At 46.7% G+C, this 17028-nt stretch overlaps 1 protein-coding gene across 2 annotated transcripts in view; it reads right to left on the reverse strand.

Annotated features, from left to right (window-relative positions):
* DPYSL3 (dihydropyrimidinase like 3) overlaps nucleotides 1–17028 on the reverse strand; it is a 120277-nt gene that overhangs the window by 57114 nt on the left and 46135 nt on the right. Inside the window, exon 1 of one of the 2 annotated variants that reach the window (XM_008255198.4) lies at nucleotides 5817–5982. The exons of the other annotated variant lie outside the window; for it this stretch is intronic. Coding sequence (XP_008253420.1) covers nucleotides 5817–5855 — 39 coding nt within the window. The 5' untranslated portion in view covers nucleotides 5856–5982. Of the gene's footprint in view, nucleotides 1–5816; nucleotides 5983–17028 lie in introns of those variants that run through there. 2 annotated transcript variants of the gene reach the window in all.

The following is a 17028-nucleotide window of genomic DNA, read 5'->3' on the forward strand; positions in this document are numbered from 1 at the left end:
ACCCATATGAGAGCCCCAGATTGCGTCCTGGGTTCCTGATTTCATTCTGGCTCAGCCCTGGGTGTTGCAGGCACTTAGGAAGTGAACCAGTGGATAGAAGGTGTTTCTCTCTCTCTCTCTCTCTCTCTCTCTCTCTCCCTCCCTCCCTCTCTCTCCCTTCCTCCCTTCCTACCTCCCTGTTTCCTTCTCTCCCCTTCCAAATAAAATGACATTAAATAAAAGTTTAAAAAATAATAAATTAAATAACTATAGCATCAAGAATTGTTGTGAGTTAAATCAGATAATCCATGTAGCTCTGCCAAATTACTCAAAACATGGAGCTATTGATAATAGATGCACTCTGCTCGGTCCCGTCTTCCTAACCTCCGAGCTCCCTATAGCCTAATTAACGGAAGAAATATTTCTCAAGAGAAGCAGGTTTCATATTCACCCAGAGATTGAGACTTCACAAAGAGGCCCTGTTGAGGGACTCGCCCTATTCCTACTAAGCTGTTTTCTGGAGGAGGAGTCAGTTTGCATACACGAAATCAAACTGTTTCACGGAGAGACAGCAGAACAGTCAGAAACTGGGGGCTCCTCTTTCTCTTCCTCACTTGTTCCCCACTGACTTCTGGACAGTGGGAGAAAGGGCAAGATGGAACAGTGACTTAGGGGAAGGAACTGGCGAGCAGTTCAGCTCTGTGGTTAATATCCAGGAGGTGAAGACTTGGCCAAATCTCCAGTCCTGCTAAGGAGAAGCACTGACTCAATCAAACACACATATTCCTAGCATTCTGCTATTTTTCAAATGTAATAAGCAAACAAAAATGTTTCTATAAAATACCCCAATAGGTGAAGATGAGAGAGCTCTGTATGATAAAGGTTTTTGTTCTTTTTCACATTCAAGTTTATGTCTTTCCAAGGGGTGGGGGAAGGGCAAAGAATACCCCTCCTCCCCCCAAAAAAAAGCAAATGGTAAATAACCTGCTAGAAACCCTGTTCATAGCCTGGGGCCCTGCAGGCTGGGAGCTGACAGTGACTGAAAAACAACATAATTCAGCTAAATTAGTAAAATGTCCTGTATTAAGGGAGGATCTTTGTAGCCATACTAAAGGCTTCCACTGGAGTGTCAAAGTGAATGACAAGCATGATTTTGATGAAAATTGTAACACAACTAAAGTAACAAAAATGAGTTTTTATATATAACATAAAACTCATTTTTGTTTGGAAAACTTGTTTAAAAAAGTAGTTTCCTACACAGTCTCTTTTCCTAAAGCAGAATTTTGTGGTCTTCCCTTATTCAATTCCACACCCCAGAGTAACTGGGATTTTATAAATAAATCAGTGTTGATTATTTTGAAGACATCCAGGGTTCATGGGCCTCCCTACGGCCCAGTGAGACAAGCAGGGGTGTTCTTATTTATACACTCAGGGTTCTGCCACATAGAGCTGAATTTTCTCAGGAAACCCATTTCTCCAGAAACCTCCTAAGTGCCCAGCTGGCTCTGTCATGGCCAATATTCAGAGCGCTCTAGGCACCTGAGGCATTTTGCTAGTATGTAAGAAAGAGGAATTACTTGGCTGAGAATCACCACACACCTGCTCAAAATATAAAGTAACAAATGGACGCCTTGGCCAAGATTTCCGTAATCAGATAGACACCTAGGATGCTTCCCATTCCCAAGGGTTTGATATTTTTTCCTTGTGTCTTTGACTCGGGATTTTCCTTCCAAGATGCCTTACATGGAGAGAGCTGGCTGGGGGTGACTCCTTTTCTTTTGGTCTCCCAAAGTCCAGCGCTGCCTCTCCTAATATGTTCCTCCCATTCTGCAGTGACTCCTGTTGCAAATATGAGCAGCCCTGGGATGGGGCTGCATTGGTCTCTTCCCTGGATTGCAGTCTACTTCTGGACACCCATTGTTCCCCCCATTCATAAGGCCCCTTCACTTCCCAAACAACAATGGCAACGGAATCTCATGACCCCACAATGTTCTCATCAGATCCTTTCAAGTGAGATCCCAGAGCTCGAAGGTGTGCTGGATTGAACTTTCCAAGGCATATTCCTGAGGACACAGCTTCAGCAACTCCCAGACATCACAGACAACCCAACCTCCAAAGCAGCAGAAATGCATTCACTGCAAGTAGTATTTACAGAAATCCAACTGGCCGTTGTATAAATCTGGTTCTCTGTAATGTCTCCTAAAGAGGATTCTGGAACTCTTCAACCACACCTTTTGAAATCACAGTTCCACGTGCCTCTGGGAGGCAGCAGCTGTACCAGGGCAGCTTTGGCTTGGAAACTGGACAGGACCTCGATTTATTTTCCAGCTTTGCTCCAAAACTCTCGCTCTCAGTCTGACTTCGCCTACCAATGTTTGAATTTAACTATGAAATTTTGTGTGTGAGGACTACAATAAGAAAAGACAGATAAGCACCAGAATCTGAGTGTCAGGGCCCTGCCCACTCCTGTGGTCACCTTCAAGCTGTTGCTTATATCAAAAGAAGAAAATAATGACCGTAACCATCACAACTTTCCATACGATTGCATCCATTCCAAAAATCATTCCTTATAAGTATTTAACAGAAAAGGTAAGAGAGACCATCCCATGGAACTTGTCGACAGGGGCAGGGAAAGCATTCTTTACAGGTTCCAGCAGGAGTACAGACTATCTCTAAAGCACTGGCCTGCCAATGTCAACAGTGATAGCAAAGGCAGAGGCAGCAAAAGGAATAGGGGGTGAGGGGCATGCCTCCGATCTCACTCAGCGGTGTAGTTGTGAGTTCTGTCTCTCTGATCTCAGGCACGGAGCGTGGCTGTCTAAGTTTTTTTTTTTTTTTTTTCTGTAATCTATAAAATAGGGATCATTATTATATCTCTCTGATGGTGTGGATTCGTGACACAAAATAAATACGCAATAGCTATGAGCTAATGACTGGGAACGACTCTTCATTCATTCATTGATTTAGCTGACATCACTAGGTATCTATGTGCCAGGAGCCATGCTGGATAGTGGAGAAACCAGTCTTTGCCTCATTTGCTGACCCACTCAGAACAGCCAGTATCTCTCTGACACTTGGAAGCAAGGGCTGGTGTTGGAGGAACATAGATGATATCCACAAGATGATTGAGAAGAAACAATGATGATCAGAGGAATCAGCCACTCCCAGGGACATTCCACCAGCCACCGAGAAAGCCCCCCAGGAAATCAATAGGCTCAGAATCTTACAGTTCTAACACTGCTTTAATCTTGGAGGGCAACAAAAACAGGTGGGAGGGGGAGAAAAAGTCAAAACCTTATCATGGCCCATAAACAGTGGGGGAGGGTGGTACCTAGGGCGGGAAGGGGTACAGGGCCAGGCAAGACTGCCTCCATCAGTCACCAGGCTACAGAGGCACTTCAGCTACTGGGTGGGGCAGCTTTCACAGAAAGGGACAGAGAAGGCATGGGGATTTTAGTCCAAATTTCCTAATGATGCCATATAAAACTGTGCCAGATTTTTGACAGTAGGGGCTACATGTCCTATTTACATTATTTATAATGTTTTCTGCATATGTCTACCTGTGTCCTTCTTTAATGTTTTCAACTCTAAATTTAGGAGCAGCCATTCAACACTTGTAAGGATGCAGACCACCATCGTGTTCGACAGACATGCAGACATGCAAAAGTACTCTATTCGAGAATAGAATCTTTGTTCATAGCAATTCACACACAAAGCATGAGAAAAATCTGCACATGCATTTCTTATCTCCTCCTGCCATGCCCCTGGTTTTAACAATGAATACAAGACAGCCTGGCTGGAAGAGATCCACAAGCACTGTCCATCCTGTTCCATCTGCTGGAAACCCAGCCCCAGCTGGGAGGCAGAGGCTGCTCTGCAGCACCACGCCCCACGCACAGAGAGAAAGGATGGAAGCCACACTGAAAATGAAGGTTGTAGCCCAGGGATGATCGGCCCAACGGAAACAAAAGGGAACCCCCTGTGAACCTGGAACGGAGATAAGGGCACAGCACATTGACTGGGGCTCCTACAGCACATTCCCAAGGCTGAATTTCTGTCCACTTCCTCAATGCTGGTTTGAAGGATACCTAGCTGAATGGGTGTGGCTCTCAATGCCTGTCACAGGCTGAGTCCACGAGACGCGCCACTGCAGTCTTCAGAGGAGAAGGGGGAAACATCGGGTCTCTGCCCATCCCAAACGGCAGCATTCGGCAAAGGCACAGTGGAGGTAGGAGCCAGTGGCTACACAGGCAGCACACCTGCAGCATGTGGGAGCCACGGAGCTGTGCTTCCCTCTCCTGAGTCAGGGGAACAAGTGCAAAACTGAGCTTTTGTCCCACTTGCCTTTTATTCTTTTCTTTTTATGATTACCTACCACAGCTTTCTGCAAAGAAATCTGGCACTGGAAAAATGCTATGCAGCATCGCTGCTTTGATAATAATATTAAGCGCATGGTATCAGCTAGTGATAGGAAAGGACCAGCTGGAACTCTCAAAGCCTCTACCTGGCCAAAAAAAATCCCTAGCAATCTCATCTCTTCCCCTTAGGGCGTGTTTCTCCCAGGGACAGCCAGAGGGTAGGGGTGCAGGGCATTTGTGTGCAATGCTCAGGTGCATGACAAAGGTGTGATGCTGCCACAGCAGACACTTGACAATAAAGTGCATGAGCAGCAAGACAGCCTTTTTCTGGCACGGGGAGGAAGATCATGATAGCAAGTGCATAGGGTGTGCCCGGCATGAGGAGCAAGCGCAAACAGAAAGAGGGCCACCGGAAAACCTGGTGCCTGGCGGGTCCCGGTAAGGGGGCAGGTAAGGCTCAGCCCTGGGGCAGCTGCAGAGCCTCCCAGGGGGGCCAGCTGATCACTTCCTTTGTTCGACTTGCAAAGATGGAGTAGCCACCCATTCCTACACTACACACACATACACACACACACCCATCCTCCATAGACAAAGCGCAACTGCATTGCTCTGCGCTAACAAATGTCAGTTTGGGCTCTTTTTTAAAATGCCCCTTCCAGCCCGGACCGAGTCGCTTCCGCACAGGAGCGAGGAACGCCAGGCCAGGGCGGGAGATTTCGCCTGGGCAGGCACCCGGCTGGCCGCGGCGCAGAGGTGGTTTCTGGAGCTGATAAAGGCACGGCCCCTCTGAGCCCTGTGCCTCCGACACGGCCGGCCACGGGGGCTCAGCCTTGCACACAATGGCAGTTGGACGCGGCGTGCACACACAGCGTGCGCTAACGACATTCAGCACTAAAAACAGCCTTGTCTTGGAATGGGAAGGAGAAATGATAGGGAAAAGGTAAAAACCTCGAGGGCAAAACATAAAAATAAGTTGGTCAGTTCTATTCCAGCCGCGGCACCTTAGGTGTTCAGTGCAGGCAAGGCGGGCGCCGGGCGAGGACGGGTGCCCCGGGCACTCCGCCACCGGCGCGGTGCGGGGGGCAGAGCCACGGTGCCCGGGCGAGCAGAGGGGCGCGGTCGGGCTGCCAAGCACCCCCGGGGAAAGGTGTCACCTCGCCACCTCGCGCCGGGCCCATAGGTCCTTGGACAGAAAGCACACCTCCGCCCGGGGCATCGGGGCGGCGGTCCCAGCTGAGCGCGCTAGGGGGGCTGCCGGGCGGCAGTGGCCAGGGAGGACAAACACGCCCAAGTTCTCTGCGCCACGGTCTGGGCTTCTTCTTTGTTTTCTTTTGCCCGAGCCCCAGGGTCGCTCAGTCCGGGTGGCGCCCGCCACGCCGGCCAGCCTGACCACCGCTCTCCACTGCCCGGACAACGTGTCCCCAGCCCTCCCGAGGGACGCAGCCAGGGACGCCGCGGCGGGGCGGCGGCGGGACTCACCGTGATCCGCGGGATGTTCTTCTTGCCCTGGTAGGACATGGTGGCGGCGGCGGCAGTCGCAGCGGCGGCCTCCCTGCCTGCTCTCGTGCGCCCGCCCGCCCGCTCGCGCGCGCCGTGCTCAGCGCGCAGCGCCGGAGATCAGGTGGAGCGAGTGGTGCGCTGGCCGCGGCCGCCGCCTCCGCGCGCCTCCGCCCCCCTGGCGGCCTGCACGGCGGCTGCCAGAGACAATAGTCAATCCCCGCGGTGCCCTCGCCCCCGCCCGCCGCCGCCAGCCCGCACGCCCCGCTCCGGGGCTCGGCGCGCTGAATTTCTCCTGGTGTGCCAGCTGGGACCCCGTGAGACAAGAATGGCTGATCTGCGGCTCCTCCCTCCTCCACTCGCATATCCCTATTGATCTCCCTCTTTGCATCAGCCTCACCCACTTTTCCTTTTTCTTCCTTTTTTTTTTTTTTTTTTAATTCTGACTGGCGAGCGAGGCGCGGCCAAGCCTGCTCCAGAGCCACCAGGGGGCGCGAGGGGCTTCCCGGGGCGGGGATGCTGCGGGCCCCGGGTGCTGGGCGCGGACCCGCGTTGCGCTCAGGGTCTCCAGAACCCAGGCCCCGCGGGCGCCGTTGTCTCCGGCCACCTCCCAGCCCGCGGTCCCACCCGCACCGCCCGTGGTTTCAGAAGAGAGGATTGGGGTCCTCCCTCCCGGGGGCCGTTGTCCTCCGCCATCGCGCGGGCTGAGGGCGGCGGCCTCCGCCTTTGTTAGGGCAGAAGGCGAGGAGCCCTCGCGGCAGCGGGCGCGGGCTATGCACCCGGTGCTAGACCCTGGGCACCCTGGCCAGCCTCCTTGGCATCCCCGGGGCCGTGAAAACGCATCATAGAAACTGGAAAGCCGTGATTCACATTCAAAGGGCTGCGAGGGGCGTGGTAGCAGCGGACATCATTGTATTTTTTTAAATAGTCTCCAAGTAATATTTTGTAAAGAAACTCCACCACATTCCTCTCTCAGAATCAAAGACTGCACATTTACACTGCGCTATAATACACAGAAAGCACCTGTAGTGGGAGAGCAAGAGCCCCGGCTCCTTCTGCTATGCAGCCATAGCTTTTGTGGGTGGTGTTGCAGGTGCTGCCTGTCTGCAAGCAACCTCGTGCACTGCTCAAAACCCTGGGTTCAGCTTAGGCAGGGCTGACACACGAAGATTCATACGTTGGCAAAAGCCCTGGAATAGACGGTCCTTTAGCTACCCGCTCAAAGCAAACAGCCAAGGGAGACCTATCTAGAGGGGCCACTGTGGGTGGGGTCTGGGCCTTAGTGGTGGTGGTGGGACTTCCTCTGAAAAACTGTCCCAAATGCACCATTTAAATAACAAAGAAATGGCCTGCCGTGCGAAATGCAGAAAGCCCTCTCAAGTCCCCTGCCATGGCACACTCCCCAGCTGTCAGTCCTAATGCCCCACGAGCTAGAATTCCATAGATGTCACTGCGCATGTCTTAAGTCTGTTAGCGTTCTTGAATTCTCCTTTCTATAAGGCAGGCCTATGACCAACCACACTTGTGGGCATCTTGTCATTAAGCTGAAGGCTCACTTGCAGTAGAGAAGCTATATAAGGCATCCACAGAAGGAAGGGACCGTGGCCTCCAGCCTGGCCTTGCCAGAAACTTGAAATGAGCCAGCCGGGTCACAAAATCAAAGGACGCACTGACCCCCTGCCACCAACACTGCACCTTCCGGGTATTCACGGATAAGGGCACTGAACGCAGCCTTCTCTGGAAAAGTCCAGGGCGGTCTCCATTTCTGCGATGCTATAGCAAGGAGGAGGAACTCACACAAAGGTCACCTCCCTGTTCTCCTTTGCAAAGCAGGGGGAAAAGAAAGACTGAGCCAGGGACACGCCCTGAACATTGTGCTTTCTTCCTAAAACACAGAGGCTGAGACCACTAGCCAGGAGTTGTGAAATTACAAAGCATTGTGGGGATTGGCATGCAAATGAGCAGGATTATATTTAGAAGAGTAAAAAGAGAATTAACTACACACTATGAAATTCTACAAAACTGTAAGTTTTCCATAGATAGTTCTGTTCCAAATAGGCTGGGAAGGATCTTAAAGCTTTTTCCTTAAAAAGCAAAAAGGGACATTTACAATCCTAAAGAATACCATGCTCATATTTTTAAAAATTTCATGGATTTCTTTGCCTTTCTTGCCTCAAGTTATCTCCTCTCTTTCTTTTGCTATAATCCACAGTGCTCGTTTCTAAACAGACTTATGCCATATTTTGGATGATTTGATGACTATGTGTGTGTGTGCGCGCATGTGTGTGTGTGTTGTTTCAAATTATAAGACTTGGTTAAAGTTTTTGTGGTCAAGTTTGCATGCAGGAGATCATGCTGAATAGGAATTGTGATGTGTTCCTCCGGATCAGACTGCTGTGACAAGCCATGCACAGGAATGCATAATAGCCAGCTAATCGGTTCAAGCTGTTGCCGTCATCAGAAATGTACAACAAACACTATTATTTTCCTGCTTTGCCCCCTTCAATCATCTTTCACTTTCATAAATCAAAATAAAGCCTCTTAGATGAATTTGGAGGAAAAAGCCTTCCTCGGTCATGTCATTCTTCTTATTCCAGGAATAAGAAAGGCAACTCTCAACACTGGCTGCCTCTGTGTCTGGCCAAGAAAGACGGGAGTGGAACCAGTAGGGTTGTTTTCTACAGTACAGTGACTCTGAATGGTTTTCCTTGGAAACAGCAGTGCTGAGACAGGGAGTGAGAGACGTGGAAAAGCAGAGACTTGATTTTGGGCCCAAAGAAACTTGACTTTGGCCACCAAATCTGCCGCACCCAGGCTTCCACACTCAGAAAGTGGCTACTGGATTGCGGTGCTCAGGCCAAAGCTTTGGCCCCATCCTGACTTCTGCCTTTCAATCCCACGCCCACACAGCACATCCAGTCTCTCTGTCTGAGCCTCGGCTCTCTGCTCTCCATCTGCCAAGCCTCTTCTCCCTGTGTCAAGTGTCTTTAGCAGTCACCTGACGATGGCAGTCACCTCCTAGCTGGGCTCTATTCTTCGCCATCACTCATTCATTTATTATCACAATAGTCACACATTTTTTTTTTCACCTTGTGCTCACTACATGCCATTATTCCTCTAAGTGCCAGTATTACAGAGGTGAATAAGAACAAAGTCCCAACTCTCAAGAGTTTACTTTGTACCCCTAATTAAGAGTCCTACCTGTCACTTGCTAGCTACTTTCATAACTTTCTCTATTTTCATAATGCTTTTTTATCATATGACATATTCATTTATTATTGGGTGCTATTCTTTTCTAACTGGGCAAGGAGTATGTCTTGTTGAATAATTATTAGGTGAGTGAATGTAAGAATTTAAAAATTAGATCTAAAGAAATAGTAAATAGGTGAAGCGGGTGCTTTCTGATAACCTAAAGGGCATGCATTGGAATCCAGATTTTAAAGAAGCTGCTTTTGCTTTCTCTATGGCTTCTTAGAGTTTCTGGAGTCTAGACTTCAGAGCAGGTAAATTTCAGGTGATGAAGAAACACTTTGCTCACATGACACAGTCTAAAAGTTCCAGGGCAGAATGTGGGCCCAAGAGTGGCGTGGTGGAAGAGACGTGGTACCCGAGCAGTGATGAGACAGGGCTCGGCTTGGAAAGGAGCTGCCCTCAAAGCACATGGAGAAGACCAAAGGCTGTGTGTTGAATAATTTCCTTAAAAATAATAATTCATAGTGACTTTCAAAGGAGAAGTATGGGCTAGAATCCAAATCCAAATGATAGCCTAAGGAACTGAACTTGGGAGTGAAAGGAACCTTGTCCACAGTCCAGGTCATTCATTTTCTGTGATCTGCAACAGATCACTTCAACCATCTGAGCCCTGGTTTCTTCATCTATAAAATGAGGATCTTATTACCTACCTCACAGTGTTTTGTGGTGAATTATTAATTCACCCAACTAATATTTGTTAAGTAACTATTATGAGTACCTAGGCATTAGGGATACAAATATCTGGACAAAGCAGAAAAAATTCCTGACACGTGAGACTTGAATTCTAGGGAAAAGGAAGTCAAGAATAAAAAAAAAAAAAAAAAGTAAAAATCTGTAGTACTTAAAATACTTAGATTTACCCAGAAGAATCAAGGACACATTACCTTTTTTCACTTCAGCAACTCAGTGAAAGAGAAGGTGTTGCAGGGACCAGAAAATGACATTCCAAAAACCAGTGCTTTGACATGCTGAGAGGCCTTGGGACCTATCTCAGAATCAAGATCCCTCTGACCTTTCCGTGCTTCTAGCTCTCCTGGCACACAGAGAGGCTTTCTGCAAGGTTCTTTTATCTAAGGGAGGAGCTGAGCCAAATTGGGGATTTGTCCACCACGACATGCAATCGAAAGTAACAGCCCTATATTTAAGATGATCACGGAGAGAGAGCACAGCAGCTTCCTGGAGGAGATGAGCAATCAAGAAAAGAAGCAGGGAGAGGGGCCAGTGGGATAAAGAGCATGCCATGAGAGTACCGGTTCTGAAAGTCAAGAAGCAAATGGATGCTGAGTAGAATGTGTTCACTTTGCAAAGAAAATCAGGAAGACAAGAACTGAGAATCCACCAATGGGTGAGAGCGCTGTCACCATCATGAGGATCTTGACCCAAGCACCTACAACATGTACTTCTAATACCCACCTCACGGTGTTTTGTGAGGTTTTGTGCATGTGTGTGTGTGGGGGGGGGGTAAGATTTATTTACTTATTTATTTGAGAGGCAGAGTTACAGAGAGAGGGAGAGACAGAGAGAAAGTCTTCCATCTGCTGGTTCATTCCCCAAATGGCTGCAACAGCTGGAGCTGAGCTGATCCGAAGCCAGGAGCCAGGGGTTTCTTCTGGGTCTCCCATGTCGGTGCAGGGGCCCAGAGACTTGGGCCATCCTCCACTGCTTTCCCAGGTGTATTAGCAGTGAGCTGAATCAGAAATGGAGCAGCAGGGACTCAAACCAGTGCCCATATGGGCTTCCAGTGCCACAGGCAGAGGCTTAACCTACTACGCTACGGCACTGTCCCCATATGTTATTATTCCAGCAATGATTTCTGAGTACCTACTATGTTTGTTGCTCCTCTTCCAATCCAGGCTCCTGCAAATGCACCTGGGGAGGCAGTGGAAGGCAGCCCAAGTACATGGGCTCCTGCCATCCATGGTGGGAGACCAAGATTGAGTTCCTGACTCCTGCCTTTGGCCTGCCCCAGACCTGGCTCTTGTGACCATTTGGGGGCATGAACCAACAAACGGAAGATTCCTTCTCTTGTCTGTCTCGTCTCTCTCTTTCTGCCTTTCAAACAATTAGATGAATCCTTTTTTAAAAAATAAAACAAAATGTACAACCCTTTCACACTTTCTTTTATTGTTAATAGGAAAGAGAGATGAATCAGTAGCTAGCAGATAAAGTAGAATCTAAGTCAAGAGAAAAAAAGCATCGTTAGATGCCAATAGTGTTGATTCAATAGAGAAAACTTAATGAGCAGAAGAAAATGAGACAAGTGCTACATAGAAGTCCTTGGACAGAGAACACAAGGGACATCTGCTGTCCCAGTAGGGCTTGCTCTTAGCTAGGATAAAGAAGCGGGTAGTACAGTGGCACAGAGAGGGAGCCGGGTTAATTCCATGGAGGGAGTTGTCTTCCAATGGCATCTGTTTTCTCTGCCATCTGCTAAAGTACTGGAAGTTAAAGGGGAAAGGAGTTGCTATGAAGTCATTTTCCAGGAGATTAAAGGGACTAGGGAAACACGGCATGACTGTCTGGCAGCACCAAGGATTCCGCTTAGAGTGGCCATGAATTGAAAGAGATGCAAGTAAGCACACTGTGGACTACCCTCTGGCCACTTACTGCTACGCTGTACAGGCATGTAGTAGTGAGGCTGTGAATTTAACAAAGGTTTTCTGGATGAGTGCAGAGAAGAGAGAGAAAAACCCAGGGGAACTGGGGATAAAGCAGGAATCTAAATGGATTAAGAGAAAGGGAAGGCACAAATGTGTAGAGACGTAACAGAGTGAACATGGTAAAGAATAAATGAGATTATTCATGTAAAAAAGCTCTTAGTAGAAAGTAAGTTAACTAGACGGCAATAATTCATACCATTATTTTTAATGCTTTGCTTATTATTTGCTAAACTTGTTTATGTCAAGAACTCGCTCTTATTTATCTTTGTATTCCCCAACTATTTTCTAGTGCTTAGAATCAAGTAGAATCAGGGGTGATTAACTGAACAATCAATGGGAAAGTCCAGAATATTCCCTGTCTTCCTTTCAATTTCCAAAATATCTAAAGTAAGTGCTTCCCCATTTATACAGTTTTGACCATTATTTTCTGCTTTTTAAAATCACATTTCTCTTTTGCTGTGTTGATGTGGCGAAACAGTTTCCCTTGGCCCGGATTTGAAAACTTGGGGGAGGGAGAGTTCCAAACTAAATATAGGAGAGTTCTTTTTTTTTTTTTTTCTTGTAAACACCTCTATTTTTTATTTCAAGGAGCACATGGGTCAAGGCTCTCAAGCCTATTTGTCCTGAAGGGGCACAATTGATATACCAGGACTGTGTGAAATAAGCAGGATATTCTAATGTTAAATAAACAAACATTTGATCTTAGAATTGTCCATTACATCATTTGGGTTCATTAATTTTACCTACAATTTAAACAAAGGAACCCTTAGTCATGTAATCCCAGTGTTACCGAATGAAAATCAAAGTGATGATTCACCTGCTATTATTAGATGTTTACATATTAAAAGCAGAAATAAACTGACAAACAAGCTTACATTTGATATACATGAGCAAAGAAAAAAAATACAGACACAGGAAAGTATTCTCATGGGCTGATTCCAAAATCAAATTCCTACCAGCCTGAGTAGAAGTGTGCAAGCCTTCTACACCTCCCTAGATGGACGCTCTCTTTCCTTTCTTCAGTAGATGACGTTTGTTAAGACTTCTGGCTGGCTCCATAAGCTTCGATGGCAGCTCACTTCAAAGATACAGGCTAGGGTTATGGGGTGAGTTGGGAAGGGAGGGATGAACGGTCCTGGGCTGAGGCAGGGGTTTGACCTGGTGGTTAAGATGCTTGCGTCCCCACTGTAGTACCTGGGTGCGACTCCCAGCTCCAGCCCCTCATTCTGCAGGCCTGCCAGTGCTCAGAAGCAGCAGTGATGCTCAGGTGGTTGGGTTCCTACCACTCACAGAGGAGACCTGGAATGAGGGCCTTGCTCCTGGCTTTAGCCCTTGCCCAGCCCCCTCTGTTGTGGGCAGCTGGGGAGCGAACTAATGCATTGGCGCTTCCTCTCTCTCTCACTCTTTGTCTCTCAAATGAAATTAAAAAATTGCATGTTGATCCCTAGCTCTGGCCCAGCAAAGTTAGACTTTTGAGGTGAGGTTTTATTCACACTAATGGAGAAAGGCCTAGCAGATTTCCCTTGCAGTAGCAAGAGATACTATGATGTGAGTGATTTCTTTAAACTTCAGAAATTTTTTTAAAGACTCTGTTTTCCCAAAGGTTCTGCTGTGTGTCAGGTTTTATCAACAGACCCGAGATTTCCCAGTTATGGATGTGCATGTGGCTGAGGAAGAAGGCAGCTCAGTGCATCATATCATTTTGATTTTTAATATCTAGGCGCAGCTGCGGGTACAGGCTTATCTATATCCAGTGCCCCATAAAAGTAGTTTCCTTTCCCGCTGAAACCACTTTTTTACCATGCCATTCAGCTGAAACCTCTACCTTAGAAAACCAATGGGGGTAGAAGTGGATATTTTGTGAGGAGTGAAGGGGCTTGGATTTGGGACTCATTTGAAATTCACACTTGTACTTCACTTATTTACTCAGTCACATATGCAAAAATTTAGGGAATATTATTTAATCTCTTTTTAGGGCAGGAATGGCAGTGGGAAATGAGTCACAAAACTAGCCCCTGAACAGAGGCAGGTGGCAGCACTTACCTGTCAGGAGCCAGGTGCATGCAATTATCATGGTAAATGCCATTCTCATGGTGGTGGCCAGGAAGACCTGACCTCAGTTTCTGAGACGCTCAATAGCTGGTTAATGTCCCCAGGAGAAAAACAGATGGAAGTCACCGAAAAATATGTCGTGGTAGGCAGAATAATGCCCCCTTCCCGAAAAAGTCCATGTCCGAATCCTCAGAACCCACAAAGTCCAATGTAATCACAAGATTGCTTATAAGGGGGAGGTAGGAGAGTCAGAGAAAGAGAGAGAGAGAATATGGAAGGGAAAGTTGTGATAAAGGAAGTCAGGGTCAGAGACCAGGAAGTTAAGATGCACTCATTAGCCAAGGACTGTGGGCAGCTTCTGGAAGCTGGAAAAGGCAGGGACCAGGTTTTCTGATAGAGTTTCCAAAAGGACTGAAGGACACTCGGGGACACCTTGATTTTACTCCCATGGACTCATTTTAGACTTCTGGCCTCCAAAAGAGTAAGATGATAACTCTATAAGGTTTAAGCCTCTAAGAATGTGGTAATTTGTTACAACAGGAATAAGAAACTGACATGCATATTGATCAAAATAAAGACTGATGATCAGGAGGCTACATGTAGTCTCTCCACTAAAAAAGTCATGATTCCTTGCCCAATTTCTGGGATCTGAGATGGTTTTTAGGCTTCTAAGGGGAAGCTGTGTCATCAGGGGGAAGAAGCCTGCAGCAGCACGCTCAGTGCACATGGTCAAGACTCCCTTAGTGTCTCCATGAACTCCTATGGCTGTATTCCTAAGCCACCGCAGACTGGGGAAGGGGACTAAACACCCGGAGGTCTTGTGGACACAGGTTCCCACTGACAGGCAGACTGGAAGCATCAGCATAGCTGTTCTTCTACAGTGCAGACATGCAGAGACCAGGTAAGAAAGCCAGACTCCTGGTCTAGACTTGGCTTCCATTTGGCCTCTTGGGTTCACAGATCCATGTAGAGGTCATTTTCACAGATGCTTGCTGATTCATTGAAATAGAAAAATATGGCAATTAGCAAATCTCCAATGTAGTTCCTTAGCTTGCAGAGTAAATATGACCAAGTAGGGAAGACCAGGCAGAAGCCTCTAAAACTGACCCAACCCTCCTTTTAGGCTAAAAGGTGTGATCCTAAGAGATTAGCAGAGGTAAGTGGAACTGAAGGGTACAGGGCTGGCAGTACTCCTCCTATCACCATTTAATTCACTGTTCTGGATACTGCAAGAGCCAACAAATCCCAGAGCAGCGCTGGAGTTTACAGCTGAAACCTCAGTCTCTAAGAATTTTCTCAACCAGTCTGGCATGGCCTCAAGAACACTGTACGTAGTTATTGAATTAGCCAATAAGTGCTTTACATCAAAAGAGGACATTAAAAGCAATGTGCACACTCCTGGAATAAACAATAGTACACATGAACATTCTTAGTCACAGGCTATGCTAATCATCCTTCCCTGGATCATAACGTCATCTGAAAAACCTAGAGTTTCTGAATATCTTGCATAGTTTCCCAGAGGTATATTCTATTGATGGCATCATTCAAACTGAACCAGATGCACAGAGACTGACAAGTACATTTGCTGAGGTTTCAACAGGATTTGGATCCCCAAATCTACATACATGGTTAACCTCAAAGTCTTATGTTAACAGTTAATGGAGTAATGGTTCATGCATTAAGGATGGAACTTAATCCAATTATGGTATCAAAAGACAGAGTATTAGAAAGTGACTGTATTGGATTAGGTTGCTGGGGTGGAGCCCATGATTGAAACGTGATGACATTATAAGGAGAGACTACATGGAAGGCAGATGACAGTGTGCTCACGATGTCTCTCTGCTTCTTGGATCACTGTGTGATTCTTCCTCTGCTGTAGTCCAGCCTCACCAGACGTCTGAACCACCCAATCTTAGACTATGAACCTCCAAGCTCTAAACTGAAATAAACATTCTTCTTAACTAAGTAACCTCTCTGGTATTTTAATGAAAGTAGCTAAAGCTGATTAACATTGAAGACTTTGGTAAGGCCCATGACTTCTAGAGAGGTAGTCTACAAATATTCAGGGCCTTGGTAATTTTACTTTGGTAAAATTTTAAGAGTCCAATGCATGAGGGCCTGCCATGAGACTTTCATCAGATTAATTATTAACTAATCATTTTGATAATTAATTATTCAATGATTATTAATTATCAAAATATTGCATTGGGCAACTCTTCCTGCAGAAAAGGAAGCAGAAAGCTTGGTAGGCTTATTCAGGTTGTAGAGAGAACACATTTCACATCTGAAAATGTATTACACCAAAAGCTGTCAGCTTTGTGTGGTACCTGGAATAAGAAAGTGCTCCATAGCAGATCTGGCTGCAGTACAAACAGACCTGCCACTTGGGGGCACATAACTCAATAATCACTATGGTGCTGGAGGTATCTGTGGTGGGAAAAGTTGCCACTGAGTTCTAGTTACAGAATCATGATTTAGATTCCCAGGACTAGAGCTATCTGAAAAATAGGTTACTGTAGTGTTACTGGATCTCAGTAGAGATAGAAGGTAACCAGAAATGTCAATCCCCTAAGTTCCAGCAGAATTCACACATCAAAAGATCTGGTGGCCCCAGTAGTAACGCATTGTAGATAGGAGAGATATATCCAAAAATGGCCATGAAAAGGATAGAGGAGTCTGTGTGAGTTGTGTGAACAGGCAGTCCCATCTCCCATGTCATTTACAATATTTCTGTTAGCACACACCTGTGGCTCTCATGATTGGATTTTGGAGAAAGGAAAATTCCCAAGACTGGCTTACAGGTGGTCAGCTTGGTATGCACAGCAAGCTGAAAAGAGACAATGGCCACATGACATCACCATGAAAGGTGCTGCTGAAAGACAACAAGAACGAGACATCTTCTATGGCTTCAGAGAGGGAACCAAGTCATCTACTTTGTATGGAAAGAAAAGTGGCTCAGGATTACATACAAACTGTTGAGAGAATTGATTGTGGCCTACAGAAAGAAAGATTAAAAGATCAATGAAGAAGAGACCTTGGATAGAAGCCCTTGGGTGGATGTATTTGGGAGTGGACATGAAGAGTGAAGATACATGAGTTGCATGTTCTGCACCTTCTCTCTAGAGAGCATCTTTCATAGAAGAGGCACTAAATGAGGTAAATAAAATCATTTAGTCAGTTGACATCAGCCAGACTCTGATATGGGTTATGCTAATGTTGTCACAATGGGT

Source organism: Oryctolagus cuniculus, chromosome 6 (genome assembly GCF_964237555.1).
Source record: "Oryctolagus cuniculus chromosome 6, mOryCun1.1, whole genome shotgun sequence".
Taxonomy (NCBI): domain Eukaryota; kingdom Metazoa; phylum Chordata; class Mammalia; order Lagomorpha; family Leporidae; genus Oryctolagus; species Oryctolagus cuniculus.